This window comes from Podarcis liolepis (genome assembly GCF_965112155.1).
Source record: "Podarcis liolepis genome assembly, chromosome: 3".
NCBI classification, from domain to species: domain Eukaryota; kingdom Metazoa; phylum Chordata; class Lepidosauria; order Squamata; family Lacertidae; genus Podarcis; species Podarcis liolepis.
In genome coordinates, this window is record NC_139557.1 from 81990733 (window position 1) to 82006734 (window position 16002).

The window sequence follows — 16002 nt, forward strand, 5'->3', positions numbered from 1 at the left end:
TTTGGAACAAATTTTTTATTTCTTATTCAGTTAACAAGCCATGTTTTACAAGGAAATGACACATTCACTTAAATTACATAACGGTTTTGGGAATACAGCAGCCCATTCTTGATCATAATCAGTCCACCTGGAGGGGAAAAAATATGAAATATTGTTCTCCATCAGCAAGAGGCCTTGGAACCAGGAATTACTTTTTCATAGACGACGTGTTGCTCTTTATAGGGAAGACCACAGGAGCAGAATAGAAATATTACCAGTAAAAAAAAAGCAGATATTTTGTTTCAGAGTCTTCAGTATAGCTACAGCAGTGACAACTACAGACAGGTCCAGATGAAACTTCAGTGATTCCTACTAACAGAAAAACAGCATTGCTAGGGATAAAAGCAATGTGTGTGTGTGTGTGTGTGCGCGCAGACATTTTGAGTGGAATAATGGTGCACAATAAAAGCATTAGGTGCCTCTGCAAATCACTTACACTCTGCTTGACAAAACTTGTTTTTTTGTTGTTGTTTAAAAAATCAAAAACTGTGACGATGAATCACAGAACTGTGATTACTTGTTTCCATCCAGCAACAACACTCTGTATAACTGGCAACACAGCACTATTCAAGTTTCTTTCCCTTTGAAACTCACATCAGCATTTTACACATTAATAATAAACTTCATAATTAAAGTTATACAGTAAAATAACACACAAAACACACCCCGCTGCTCAAAAAGTCCAGATAATTGGCCTCTAGAATATGAATGGAATCAAGGCTTTTCTAGATCTTGGATAGCCAGTGAACCTCTTGTGATAGTACCTGAAAAGACAAAAGGAACACACAATGAAAACAAAAAATGGCCAAAATGATATAGACCTGCACAGATTGCTTTAAGAAAGTACAATCTTGTTTTTCAACATCTTATGCTGCTTGTGGCAAATATTTAAAATGTTTTGATGAGAGGGACTTGGAGTTTCCATTCAACTTTCAGATTTGAGCAATGGTGAACATAAGTATTGCAGTGGCAGAAAATAGACATCAAACCAAACTATGGTTAAGGATGCTGTGATTTAGTGTGATGTCTATACTGAAAAACCATCGTTTTTGACAGGCTAGCAAACCAAAATCAAGCCATAGTTTCAACTGAATTAGGTTTGCAAACTATGGTTTGTTACAACCATGGGTTGGTGTGACGTACGAATTTACCAAGTTTACTTACAGTCAGTCCTCCTCCAGAAGCTGCTGCACCATGGAGATGGGAGTAAATTTATGATTCTATCAAGATGAGACCCAAGAAGACAGAAAACAACAGCGGACCAACAACTCTGAGCTATATAGAACAAAGAGCAGTTCCACACTTAAAAATCATGCCCTCTAAGCCATCTGACACCAACTGCCCTGTGGGAAGGTTATTGATGATGTTATGATATTATTTCATTGTATTTCAGAACAGATTAGAAACAAACGTTCAATAAAAACAATTATCCCAGCAAATGATTGCTGGATTATTATTATTTTAATACTAGCTGGATGTTTACCCTCGTGAAAGAGGGTAAACTTGATAGGGCAAGGCATTCCACACTTTGGATGCAGCTACAGAGAGAGCTCCAAATCTTGTCACAGCCAACCAGGCTTCCACAACAGGTGAGACATGTCTAAGGGTTCCTCCATCAGATCTCAGGCAGCAGGGAGGCTGATACAGGAGGAGATGGCAGGTATCCAGGACCCAAGCCTTTCAGGGTTTCAAAAGAAATTATTTTGGATTGTGCAGTTGTTTGTCTGTATCGGGCTGCATACACACGGTACAATTAAAGCCCATTTCAAGCACACACAGACGCACACACACTCCAAAATAATACTGGGAGCTGCAGTTTGTTGAGAGTGCTAGAAAATGCAGCTTTGTTAGGGATGAACTACAGTTCCCAGGGTACTTGAGAGGGGATACTTTCAGTGTACGGTGTGTAAACTAGTGTTAATCGAGAGAAGAGGCCAGTGTGTTTGTGTGTGTGTGTGTGTGTGTGTGTGTGTGTGTGTGTGTGTGTGCGTGCTTTGTGTCTCACCCTCGCTTCTTCTCTTGTTTAACACTGCAGCCCTATACACTGACCTGAGAATAAGGCCCATTGATCTCAATGGGACTTGCATCTGAGTAGGCATGTACCAGATTCCACTGTAAATCTCCCTCTCATGAAGCAGCTTTTCATGTATATATCAAGCACATGCATTGAATTATCTGCCTATTATAGGTCAACTGGACAACAAAAATGGATTCTACATGCCCTAACAATGGCCAAAAGACTGGTATTGATGAACTGGAAGAAGAAAAATATGCTCCCCTTTAATCAATTGACTGAAGACATAACAGCACTCGAAACATATGGATGGATTGCTTATAGGTGCAGACTTTATTTGGATAAATATATCAATATTTGGAATGTGTTTATACAGAATTTAACAAGTTATTAATAATCATATCTGTATTAACATACATTACATATATATAGTCAAAGGTGAATAAGGGTTGTGGCATTCATCTTGCTTTCAGGCTGAGGGAGCCAGCATTTGTCCGCAGACAGCTTTCTAGATCATGTGGCCAGCATGACTAAACTGCTTCTGACGCAACGGGACACCATGATGGAAGCCAGAGTGCAAGGAAACACTTTTTACCTTCCCACAGCGGTACCTATTTATCTATTTGCACTGGCATACTTTCGAACTGCTAGGTTGGCAGAAGCTGGGACAGAGCAATGGGAGCTCACCCTGCCGCAGGGATTTGAACCACCAACCTTCTGGTTGGCAAGCTCAAGAGGCTAGTGGTTTAGACCACAGTGTCCCCCGCTATATATATATATCTTCTTCTTTTTTCACTTTCTTTTGTATAATTAATTTTTTAAAAAAATCTTAAATAAAATAAGAATAAGGGACTTCCAGTGAGGCAAGATGGTGAACGCCATGGCTCCGCGGAGCTCTTGAGGACCACCAATATTGGTAACAATACTGACAGCATTGCTTATAAACTTTACACCCAACACAAGCACTTGTCACTGTCTCACTGACCCACCCCTACTGCAAGCAAAAGGGGGGATGGCCTGTTCTCAAACATGGCCATCCATGCCAGCTGAGACACAAGACCAACTGGCTACCCCAAGCTACCCCAAGCAAACACCTATATAACTACATATAGGCTACTCTCTACAACCTACCGTATTTTTCGCCCTATAGGACGCACTTTTCCCCCTACAAAAATGAAGGGGAAATGTGTGTGCGTCCTATGGGGCGAATGCAGGTTTCGCTGAAGCCTGGAGAGCGAGAGCGGTTGGTGCGCACCGACCCCTCTCGCTCTCCAGGCTTCGCGGACCTCACCGCAAGCAGTGGGAGCACTCCCGCTGCTTGCGGAGAGTTGCCTGCATGCCGAAGCCTGCGCGCGCTGATCTCAGCGCGTCCAGGCTTTGCGGACCTCTCCGCAAGCAGCGGGAATGCTCCCGCTGCTTGGGGAGAGTTGCCGGCATCCCGAAGCCTGCGCGCGCTGATCTCAGCGCGTCCAGGCTTCGCGGATCTCTCCTCAAGCAGCGGGAGCCACCGCTGGGCTCCCACGGCTTGCAGAGAGCTGCCTGTTTGGGGGCTGGGGTCGGGGGAAGCTCGGGCCGCCCCAGCCCCGCGCCTGGGGGGAAAATAATTTCCCCCCCTTTATTTCCCCCCCAAAAAACTAGGTGCGCCTTATGGGACGGTGCGTCCTATAGGGCGAAAAATACGGTACTCCCCAATCTTCAGCCCATCCCTAACTCTAACCCCCCTCTCCCCCAACCCACCACACTGTATGTCAACAGAGCACACTAGGTTCAAGAATATAAGATGAGAAACACAGGACAACCTAGACAGGTTGGCAGGGAATCATCCTATAAAATAGACATACAAAACGGCTAGCTTAAAAGCAATTGCACTAAATGTGAAGGGATTGGGAAACCCTATCAAAAGAAAACACATCACCTCGTATATAAACACCATGAAACCACACATTGCCTTCCTACAGAAAATACACAACTCACCCAAAGGAAGCAAACTCTTGAGCAAACCCTGCTTCAGTCAACAGTGGGTGGCACCTTGGTCAGGAAAGGCCCGCGGAGTAGACATACTACTCAATAGAGACCAAAATTTTAAAGCCACAACAGTGGTAAAAGACAAAAAAGGCAGATTCATTTTTGCTAAAGAGGTACTAGATGGCAAAACTAAACTGACAATTGGCTCCATATAGTGTATGCCCCAAACACACACAAAAAATAAATACTAGAGTTCATCTAGAAAGCACTAAACAAATTCATCTCCTTCTCCGAAGGGGAAGCAATCCTAGGAGGTGACCTCAACCTAAATATGAGAGGCACCTCCCTAAAAGACATCCATCCTACAACCCCCTGGGCAACCTTCCTCAGAGGGGAAACCCTAAACAATTAGAAATTCTTACAAACTACTAAAAATGCTAAAAAAAGACGGAAGCCTTTATGACATCTGGGGAGAAAAGAACCCGGGAGACACCAGCCACACATTCCAGTCTGGACGCCATAGCACAATGTCCATACTGGACAGCTTTCTGCTCACACAAGGCCTGATCCCCCTGGTAGAAACAACAAACATTGGTAACATTAAAACCACAGACCACACCCCAGTAGAAGCTACCTCAAAATAGGAGAGGAAGCACAAACTACGTACCCCATTGTGGTCCTTCAGTCCCATCCTAACCACAAACCAAGTTGTTACAGAGGATCTCTTGAAAACTCTCCAAAACTACTTTAAGGACAATGATGTGGGTGACATAACAACCCCTTCCTCTGAGATACAATGAAAGCAGTCACCAGAGGAACCTGCATAAAGGAGAGGGCATCCCTTAAAAACCAAACCCCCTCAAAAAAAAATGGTAAATTAGAACAATACATTAAGCCCCTCTCATCACACTACAAACAAACAGGAGCAAAAAAATAATAAGAATATACAAACAGCATGCTTGATACCTGTGATGGTGATAAGCACGAGGCCCAATGACGCAGAGTGTGAAAAAGGCAAAGGCAAAAGCTGGCAGGCACCAGGTTGCTATAGCATAGCCAAACCATTCCAGTATCTCACCAAAGAAATTTGCTCCTGATACATATGCAAACAGTCCTCCTGCATGAAAGGGAACTAGTATGAGCACATTTGAACAGTGGAAAGTGAGCCTCATTTACACATCCTAAGGATGTTGCCACCAGGGCTGGCATTAACCCAACGGGGTTCCTGCTGCCATTACTGCAGCCATGGCTGTGGCCAGATGGTCTCAACACCCCCTAGCCATTATAGCTCCCAGGGCCCATAGCCAATTGTAAGCAATTGCAGAACAATGTTGTACAAAGTTATTTTGCTAGTGTGGCAATGGCAAAAAGAAGGCAGAGTTTTGACTTCAGTACTGCTGGTCAAGAGGATTTAAAGAAGGCCAGACTGGGCTTGATGGGCCTGTCATCAATTGTTCCACTAGGCCTGAACTACCAGATGTAGGTTGGGGGTCTTGCACAGTCCAAGAAGCCCCCAAACAACTGGGAACATGTCTCAGCAGTAAACCACTGCATTTGTTGCATTGGCAACTGAGGCTTTAGCTCCAGGGGAAGAGTGGCAGCGGGCTCAGCCAATCAGACACAAAACAGGGCCAATGTGGCAGTAAGGAGGGTGCTTAGCTTGTCCCCTTACTGTTCTAGCACTCTCATTGGCTCCAAAGGTAATAAATGATTGGTTGGCCTCACCAGACCTTTACCTGTGGTCAGAAATATTTTTGACTTTCTGCTCAGATAAATTATCCTAGAAAGCATTCTCAGCTTCCCACCACGATCCTATTACTTCAGGGGTGGTGAATATGTGGCCCTCCAGATGTTGTTGGACTCCGTCATCCCCAGCTGGCATGACCAATAGTCAGGCATGGTGGCAAGTGAAGTCTAGCAACATCTGGAGGGCCACAGGTTTCTCATTCCTGCATTACTCTGCTTATTATTGACCACTTCTGATGAATGACAGGTGACTAATAGTGTGACCTGCTGGTGTCTTCCTTACCTACCCTCATGTTTCTCAAACCATAGGGACAGGCTCCCCACAAGGAAATTGGGAAAAGAATGACATACCTTGTGGGATTTTGTAAGTGAGTTCACCAGGTTTCCTTAGCTGGCGCAGAATGAGGTCACTGTGAATATTGACTCCCATGCCAAACAAGAACAACAAGAGACCTAAAAGCAGAGAATGAAGTATTTATTGGTTGGGTGACTAAAATATTTGATTTCAGGCCCTGTGCTCAAACAGCCAGTCTGTTTAACAAGCACTGTTCATTGCCCCATACAGGCAAGCAAGGGAAGGGAGAATCCATATTATAATGAAACAGGGCGGTTTGAGACCTGGGAAACTGGGGTCTGCAGAAGAGGGAGACTGCTGAGTTTCTTTGTTAAGGAAATAGCCTTGCCCTGGTGTGTTTGGTATATTGTTTCGTAATGTGAACTTGGGACAGAGCATTGCCACAGAAACTAGATAGCGGGAGAAACTTCTGGAAGGTGACTGTCGTGACATTCTTTCTTTCTTCCCCTCCATTTTGCCTGGCTAAGGGGATGTCATCAAGAGGTAGGTGTGTGTGTGTGTGTGTGTGTGTGTGTGTGTGTGTGTGTGTAACTGGCAGTCTTGGAAATGGGTCTGGAACAGAGTTGCCACCTTTGTTCTGGAAAAATACAGGGCAGGGAGAGCAGTGATTTTGGGGGTTTTTTTGCCCCTTTGGAATTTATCACATGCATATGTACATACACATAAATATGGAAATCTGTCTATGTTTGGCTACTCAGAGCTTAAATACATGATCTTTCACACACCCTTTCAAACACATGCATTTGGAGAGGATCCCTAACTTGGCAGAAAAAGAGAGAGAGACCTGAAATACAGGACAAAACTGTATTGATACAGGATGTAGCGTTTTACATTGGAATACTGGACAATCCTGTACAGTGGTACCTCTGGTTACGTACCTAATTCGTTCCGGAGGTCCGTTCTTAACCTGAAACTGTTCTTATCCTGAAGCACCACTTTAGCTAAAGGGGCCTCCTGCTGCTGCCGCGCCGCCAGAGCACAATTTCTGTTCTCATCCTGAAGCAAAGTTTTTAACCCGAGGTACTATTTCTGGGTTAGCAGAGTCCGTAACCTGAAGCGTATGTAACCCGAAGCATATGTAACCCGAGGTACCACTATATTATAAAGGGCAGGTGGCAACCCTAGTCTGGAAGAAGACATAAGAGGCTCTCTGTCTGTGAAGAGCAGCGGTGGTTGGCGCCCATTGAGATGGGTGGAGAGGAATGCAGGGAGCTCAGACAGTAGGTGAAGCCAGAGCCAACGTCAGAGCCAGATCTCTCTCCATTCATCTGCCTGCTGAATTCTACAAGGGCAACACTAAGACTGAGAAAAAGGAAGTTGGCTGGCAGTGTCACTCCCTGGGACAGACCTAAGTAAAAGGACAGCCAGGTGGCAGCAGGGAAACTTGGTATTGGCTAACCAGTCCTCTCTCCCTCAAGAGTTTGGAACAGTGTCTGCACTGTGTAAGAATGCACCACGCAGAAGGAGAATTCCTGAATACCAGCACCTCCAGTGTAACCATGTTTACTGCTGGCCAAACTCCTTTGGCCTTTCAGGACCACAGCCTGGCCACATGGAGCAGAACACATGGCCACTGCACACGGGAGTGTTTACCGGGTAAGGAGAGGTAAGTATTACCTGTCTCTCTCTCCCAACAGGGGCAGGCAGGCAGGGCAAGGGGACTGGAAGAGCATCTGTGCAGCACTGCTTGTGTATCTAGCTCAGGAACAGGGTGCCTGCAGCCCTCCCGAGGTTGCTGGACTACAGCTCCCATCTTCCCTGACCATCGGTCAAGTTGGCTGGGGCTGATGGGAGATGTAGTCCATCAATGTATTGAGAGCCACATCCCTGATCTAGCTGCAGAAAGCACACACTGCAGTGGCTGAACTTTACTCTCCCCCTGGCCATGTCTCTCTTGGCTTTCCATGGTCAGACCTCCAACAGGAGCAGAGACAAGCAAATTCCTCCTCCAAGTGCCAGACAGACTCCAAGTGAGGCCTGCAGCAGTGATCAAATTGCAAAGTGATTTCCCCTATAGTGATGCATTTCTGTATGGTATTTTCACTAATATATGTATTTATCTGCACAGGCTTTATTTACCCAGGGTTTCGTTTGAGCTACAGTTCAGCCCTAGAACTTAATTTGCATGGGGGAGGGGGTGGAACCAATAAAAGGTTTTTTTAAGTGGGTGGTGGGTGGGAGAGAAGACATGTAGAAGGAAAAGAACAGATAAAGCAAATACATTGGTACCTCGGGTTACATACGCTTCAGGTTACAGGCTCCGCTAACCAAGAAATAGTACCTCAGGTTAAGAACTTTGCTTCAGGATGAGAACAGAAATTGTGCTCCAGCAGTGCAGCAGCAGCAGGAGGCCCCATTAGCTAAAGTGGTGCTTCAGGTTAAGAACAGTTTCAGGTTAAGAACAGGCCTCCGGAACGAATTAAGTACTTAACCCGAGGTACCACTGTAGAGGATGACTAGCAAATGCCAATTGCGTAAGTCTGAAACATGCAAATTGCTCCCTCTAATGGCCTGTCTTTATGGTTACACAGCTTGTTCCCCATGTGTTTTCTCTTCCACAAGGGCAGCTGTGTGGGCCTGTTGCAGCAACAGTAAGTCTTCCGGCACCTTGGGTTTTGCAAAGTGTTGAACTACTGCTGTTATTCATACTATTGTTTTCTTGCCTTGACATTGTGACAACATTGTCTATGATTTGACACTCTAAATTTGGTGGAGCTCATATTAACTAGATGGCCAGATGCTTGACTTCTTGCAACTATAATTACCTGATGTAAATCTGATGTCATTGTACCAGTCATCTGGGTATTCGGCACAGTAAATCAAGTAGTAACCCTGAAGGAAGCCATTAAGGATGCAGAACAGCACACCAAAAAAAAACTTCTCCAATGGGAAAGGCCTGCCTCTTCGGAGGAAGGAGTAAATGAATGTCCTGAAGTAGTAAAATAAAAAATAAAAAAAAAGGTAGGGAGCGGAAATGGGGGGAAAGAAAAGTGTGGGAGAAGATACAGCATTACACAGTTGGAAATACAAACCAATGTACCATATATAACATGTCTGAGGTCGTCATCAATAGTCTCAGCATGCTAGGAGGTAACCCAAACTTTGCATGTTTTCATTATGACCCACCGAATAATCCCCTTGCAACTGCACTGTTGGTCACCTTGTTTCATGTGCCATTGACATGAACTCAGTAGGCTCCAGATTCTAACCTACTTCAGTTTCAGTTCTGTCCACATGGCAAGCAGAAGTAGAGTTTGTGAAGCTCTTATCAGCACACATCATGTATCCAGGGGCGTTGTATGGGGGTGGCCTGTGCGTGTTTGTTGAACATTACGCATCCTTAGGTCTTTTGCACTGAACCGCAGATCTCCCTCTTTTTAAAAATTCAACTTCAAGAAACAAAACCCCTTGTTTACAGGGCGGCTTTCTCTCTGAAAACGACCTAAACATGCCCCATTTATGTCTGTGCAGTGGAACTCCTGCCCCTGTGTGCACACCCTCCCCAAACCTTCACAGGCTTCTTTTTTGGGGGCGGAGAACCCCTAGAACAGATTTAAGGAGTGCACAGGGGGAGGAGAGGGGAGAAGTTCCATTGCACATGCAGAAACCCTTGCACTGATGCTTGCTACACAGTCCCAAGGAAACCTTTATATCCATTGCTCCACCCACTTTTGCCTCTGGCCCCACCCACCACTGGCATGTGTGGCCCCCAGAAAGTTGCCCTGAAGGGAAGATGTACTTCAGGATGAAAAAGATGCCCCAGCCTTGGCTTAGAGAGAGATCCATGCCTAATATTGCAGATAACCTCCGTGCAACCAGAAGAAGCTGTGGAGAATGCATACCCACCCACTGACATTTGGACTCTTGCCACAGACCCCTTCACTCCACTAGTGTTGTTTGTATTACTGCATATAATTAGAAAAATGCACAATAAATAGAGATGCTTCACACAGGAGAATCTGCTTGAGCACAGTTCACTGCTATATGGGGAAACTGTTGGTTCTGTCACGTGCAGTACATATAACTCTGCTTTCTATTTTGCTGTGTGTAACTTGCCTGACCTGCTTTCTTGGAGAGCTAGGGCTGCATCTGCAAGACTGCCAGGTCATGGTGATGGCAAGATTCATTTAGCTCTTAATACTTCTGTAAAAGAAGTGAAGTGAGAAGTGCTTTCCGGCCATTAAGTGTAATCCCAAATAAACATTTTGCTTTTTAAGATGGGAAATCCAAAAGTAGGTCAGCAACCCACGAAGGCACAGTAGAAATGGGATCTCTCAAGTGTGGCTCCATTAACCAATTCAAATATAGCACTCTTTTAGCACCAGACCAGTATTGGAATTTCAAAAGCTGCCGGATTAACAATTTATACTGCAGAGGAGCAAATAGCAGATTCAGCAAGCGAAACAACCTGGCAACTTTTCAAAGAGAAAATAAACCAGTTCCCAGACCAAAGGGAGAACAGGGTCCCTGCCAGAATAACAGTGGTTGGGTTGCCTGCCAAGAAGAGAACAAATTGATTAGCAGGAGAAAATGCCTGGATTATTGTTTTAGCAGGGATATTCAGCCTTCCATGATCGCAAGTTCGTACAGACCTCACCAGAATATTACATGAGAGACAGGAGGCATGGCCTTGTAAGGTAAGCAAAGTGGGCGTCCTTAGTTACAGCACCAGAAAGCGGGAGCAGCTTAACAGAATTCCTTCAGAGCCCTAAGTCTATTCAGTTTTGTATAGGAAACTTGGTGAGTCACTCATTCTTTTCCCAAGGAAGTCTGTGACTCTTTTCATCATAAGGTTCCTGTGAGGCTTAACTCTGCAGCTGTAATCACCAAATAAAGTTTCTATAGGCACTTTTCCACACACCCCCAGGTATCGCCAGTGCTTGGAGCTCTGTAGTTCCTCCACTTACAGTCCTCTATTTTAGCTGTTCCCACTTCTATGTCTGTCTTTTCTCTGCTTTCCTTGCTGCCTCTCAGGTTATGGCAAGGTTCCCTCACAAACTTCTGTTGGTTGTTGCTGCTGCTGTGTTTGTTGTTTTCGTTGCTTGCCTCTCTGCTTCACAGCCATCTCATCACCTTATACACAAGCAGAGGCAGAGTCCACATCCTCAGACTCCTCACTTCCATTCTGGCCATGTTTACTTCTGACTGCCTCAGATCTAGCATGGCACAGAGGCGAGGACTGTCCTCGGCTACCTCACAATCTCAGGAATAACTTTCAGCCAAGCTAGACAAATGTCAATGAAATCCCTTGGACAGGCTTCGATGACAGCTTTTGAGGTTTAATTAATGTGGAATTTGCTAGCTTTAGCAGAGGCTGTCACATCATATCAAGGTTGGGCGGAGGGTGGCAGTCTGAGGTCAGCCAAGACCAATAGGACAAAGCTTGCAGGCAGACTGAAAAATAAATCAGAAACAAACCCAGAACCAGAGACCAACCAAACAGGACACCAGAGCTCCCAAGGACTCTGTTGCTTGAGAAAGGCTTAATGCGCATGGGAAGCCAGCTTATAGTAATAGGACCCCCCTGGGCAGGAAAGACCAGTTTGGGGTGGGAGGTGTAGAGTCAGTCCAGGGCCTGAGGGGGTACTAAATGGCATAGGCAGAAGCTGCAACTAGTAACTCATCTTGCAGAACATTATCAGCTCTCTCAGCCCTTCCCTCCACATTTAAGCACAGGCATCTCCTGACACATCACTACTTCAGGGTGGAGCGAGCATATCTGGAGTTGGTTTTAATAACATCCTGATAGCTAATTTGTGCCAGAACATGGTCTACTGAAACTGGAGAAAGGGCTGCTCTGTGCCCACATTCCACAGCCTCATTTGCTCAGTAGCCTCAACAATAGCTCCTCTCCCTATCATCTTTCACAGTTTGTAGGGGACCTTGGCCAACATATACCCTGTGCAGTGTCCCACAAGGAACATTTAATATTGGGGAAATGGAGGCAATCTAGCCACCACCTTCCTTTCCTATTCCAGGAGAGGGATCTTTGTGTTCTCTGGAGTGTTACTGTACTGTAAGCAGAAATGAAAAAAAGAAGGCCTTTCATTTTGATAGTGAGATGAAGATGATTATTATTATTATGCATGAATGCAGCATATATGGTGCTTTACAGACTTTATAAACAAAACAAGTCTTTTTTATGATATGGATATGACCAATGAGAACAAACAAAACCACAGCACTTATCAAAACACACTGAGAAATTAAGGCTGCAACGTTTAAATATAACTGATTTTAAAAGTAACCTCAATTTATTGGGTAACACACATAAAATATAGCATATAATATAGTAGTAGTAGTAATAATAATAATAATAATAATAATAATAATAATAATAATAATAATAATATATTATTTATACCCCGCCCATCTGGCTGAGTTTCCCCAGCCACTCTGGGCGGCTCCCAACCAAGTGTTAAAAACAGTACAGTGTTACATATTAAAAACTTCCCTGAACAGGGCTGCCTTATAGCACCTTTTGAAGACCTTTCTATGCTGCCAATTTATGTGGCAATTAAGAAATACTCTTCTGTAATAGGGACGTGGGTGGCGCTGTGGGTAAAACCTCAGCGCCTAGGACTTGCCGATCACATGGTCGGCAGTTCGAATCCCCGCGGTGGGGTGCGCTCCCGTCGTTCGGTCCCAGCACCTGCCAACCTAGCAGTTCGAAAGCACCCCCGGGTGCAAGTAGATAAATAGGGACTGCTTACCAGCGGGAAGGTAAACGGTGTTTCCGTGTGCTGCGCTGGCTCGCCAGATGCAGCTTGTCACGCTGGCCACATGACCCGGAAGTGTCTGTGGACAGCACTGGCTCCCGGCCTATAGAGTGAGATGAGTGCACAACCCTAGAGTCTGTCAAGACTGGCCCATACGGGCAGGGGTACCTTTACCTTTACCTTCTGTAATAGTTGATCTCTGATTTTAAAATTTTCATATGGTTTCATTGTATTGTGTTATGTATGATTGTTGTAAACCACTCTGACATTTTTTTAATGAATAGTGATCTAGAAATATATGTATAAATAAAATAAATGAATAAATAAATAAATATCACCCTTCTCTCTGCTGGCTGGGGCAGATGGAAGTTGTAGTCCTGCAACATATAGAGGGCATCAGGTTGGCAAAGGCTGATATATATGTTAAAACTAATAAAACACTTGAGATGGCAAGCACCATCTTAAGAGCCATTCTGACTTTCATCTCACATTGGGGGGGGGATGCCTCTTTTAAGATGGTACCTTCTAGGACCCAGCTGCAAACTATCTAAAGACATCAAAGTATAATTCTTGCTTTAAGAAATGCTGCAAAATTTAACCATCAGATTAAGTGCCAAAGGATGTAATCATACATCCATTTACCTGTGAAATCAATTGAACTTATTTCTAAGTAGACATGTGGCGGTACTATTTGAAGTCATGATTAATTTAACAAGGTTGCAATGCAAACCAATATCTACTTACTTGGGAATAAGCCCCAATGACCTCAGGGAGACATACTTCTCAGTAAGCATGCATAAAATTGCACAGTAAGATTTGTCTTTGAAATTAGGTTGCAACTCTCTACAAAAAAAAACCCCTTGTTGTGAAAGAGGAAGTGGTTGCAATTTAATACTCCAGCTACTGTAGTGGCTAATAATAAACTGCTACTTAAAAACGTGCTGATCTGTACACATGCATATCAAATAATCCTATGACTCTTGGGCAAATGATATATAAAGCCAACTCATATTTTTTCAGAAGTTCAGTAAACTAATGCTTCCATAATGCAATGTCATTGTAATCTGAACATCTAATCAAGCACAGTCCAATTAAGGAAGCTGGTGCTTATCAGCATCCAATAAATGAGCACTTAAATTTGGAGACTCAACATCAGGTGTAGAGACCCATCAGCCTTTCAGATGTTGCTCAGCCACAACACTCATCACCCCTAGTCATTCGCTATGCTTGGTGGGACTGATGGGAGTTGTGGTTCAGCAACACCTGGATGGCCAAATGTTCTCTACCACTGCACTGCATAATAGAATGCATTTAAAAATGTCAGGAGTTTAAAATCCTCAACATGCTTGTCTATTTTGTGTTGACAAAGTGCCAGGAGATGAAAAGACCACAGACATCAGAAAACGATCTGAATTCCCCTGACAACCTCCAAAGTAGGTCAGAACTGAATGGGGAGGGGTGGAGAATTCTATATGTTGTTGGAACTTTATTGCCTCTATTTACATTTCAACACAGGAAAGCTTTAAAGACAAGGTGGCATGTGACTTTATTCCCATGTCTTTGCTGCACAGACATACAGGTAAGCAGCCACTGGTCCATGAACACTTTCAAGCTGTTAGGGTAACTGGAAACTTGAATGCCTAATGACACATGGGTAAAAGAAAGGCAGATTGGCAAGGAAGGTTAAAAAGTATGAACTTGTATTGGCAATTTTGTTCCACCTGTCGTAGTTAAGCACAAGGCACATGTATAAGGTTAGCACCGGAATCTTTACCATCTCCAAGACGTTCCATGTTGATGAAGAAAACATTTGATCTTGGAGATCCTACTGCTAAAACTGCTATTGAGCAGGTAATTTCAATCTGTTTTAGCATTTTAACTTGTATATGTTTTAAAGTACAGTTGTATTTTATTTTTTTACTTTATTGTTTTATCTTCTTGTAACTGGCTTTGAGGTTTTTCTTACAACCAAGTGGTGTACAGTGGTACCTCAGGTTACAGATGCTTCAGGTTACAGTCACTTCAGGTTACAGACTCCGCTAACCCAGAAATAGTACCTCGGGTTAAGAACTTTGCTTCAGGATGAGAACAGAAATCGCGCGGCAGCGTGAAGCCCCATTAGCTAAAGTGGTGCTTCAGGTTAAGAACAGTTTCAGGTTAAGAACGGACCTCCAGAATGAATTAAGTTCTTAACCCGAGGTACCACTGTGTGTGTGTGTGTGTGTGTGTGTGTGTGTGTGTGTGTGTATAATGAAACAAACAAACAAAGTCCATAGAACTGTCATCACACTGAGAGCCAAACTACACACTATGCTGATTGGACTTCCTTTTTATTTTTTGCTTTCAAGGTAATCATGGTGAGTTTCAACTTTGACCTGACTAGTGGTATTTGAGTGGAGGATTTCTAACCCTTTCTTCCACACAGCTTTCTGTGATCTAAATGCTGCCCACCTAGTTGCTGTTAGTGCTGAAGCAACAAAACCAAACTTTCCCAGCAGTGCTCTTCCTTTAAAAGCTAGAGCTCCCCACTCAGTGGGACTAGTCCACAAGGACAAATGGAGCTCTGCTCCACCACCCTCAGTCTACCCTTGGCCAGCCCCCTCTTGTCTGCCTTCTTACTTGCAACCAGTCCAGGGTGTGGCATTCCCCACCAGCCAACTCCTCTTTAGTCTCACTGCTGCCCCTGTAGGGAGGATGGAGAGATAACTAGCATTCATTAGCTCTACTTGTCAATGGTTCTGGCTCAACCTTACTGTTGGTCTCCCTGCCTTCCGCCCTACCAGTTCCAATGGGCACTAGCCTCCACTGCTGCTTCAAAGTAAGCATTTAAAATGTTGGGAGAGCCCAGCATAGGTCTCCCACCTAATGTGTAGTTTTCCTCTGACACTGGCAGCAGTGTGGAAAGAGCAGCAGAACATGTGTGAATGGGCTTTGTGTGAATGAGTCTGAAGTCTGGTCTTCTCTAGGAGGCTATGTGTGGCCAGTCTGTAATCTAGCCAAGGCTGTGGCAGAAGGCAGCATCCATTGGTTGCCACCATTGCTCCACCTGGCCAGCTGCCCAGCTCCTTCTCAACCCTGCCAAACTAAGCCCTACACAAATGAAGCATGTTGCTTCTTGGAAAGCTTACATTCTTTAACAGATGGACAAATCTGCTATGGCGTGT

General features: G+C 44.4%; 1 protein-coding gene across 1 annotated transcript in view; it reads right to left on the reverse strand.

The window, feature by feature from the left end:
* SRD5A2 (steroid 5 alpha-reductase 2) overlaps positions 1–16002 on the reverse strand; it is a 27151-nt gene continuing 11149 nt past the window's right edge. Inside the window, exons 2-5 of the mRNA XM_083496973.1 lie at positions 8885–9048; positions 6116–6217; positions 4985–5135; positions 1–803 (exon numbers count right to left, since the gene is read on the reverse strand). Coding sequence (XP_083353099.1) covers positions 737–803; positions 4985–5135; positions 6116–6217; positions 8885–9048 — 484 coding nt within the window. The 3' untranslated portion in view covers positions 1–736. The remainder of the gene's footprint in view (positions 804–4984; positions 5136–6115; positions 6218–8884; positions 9049–16002) is intronic.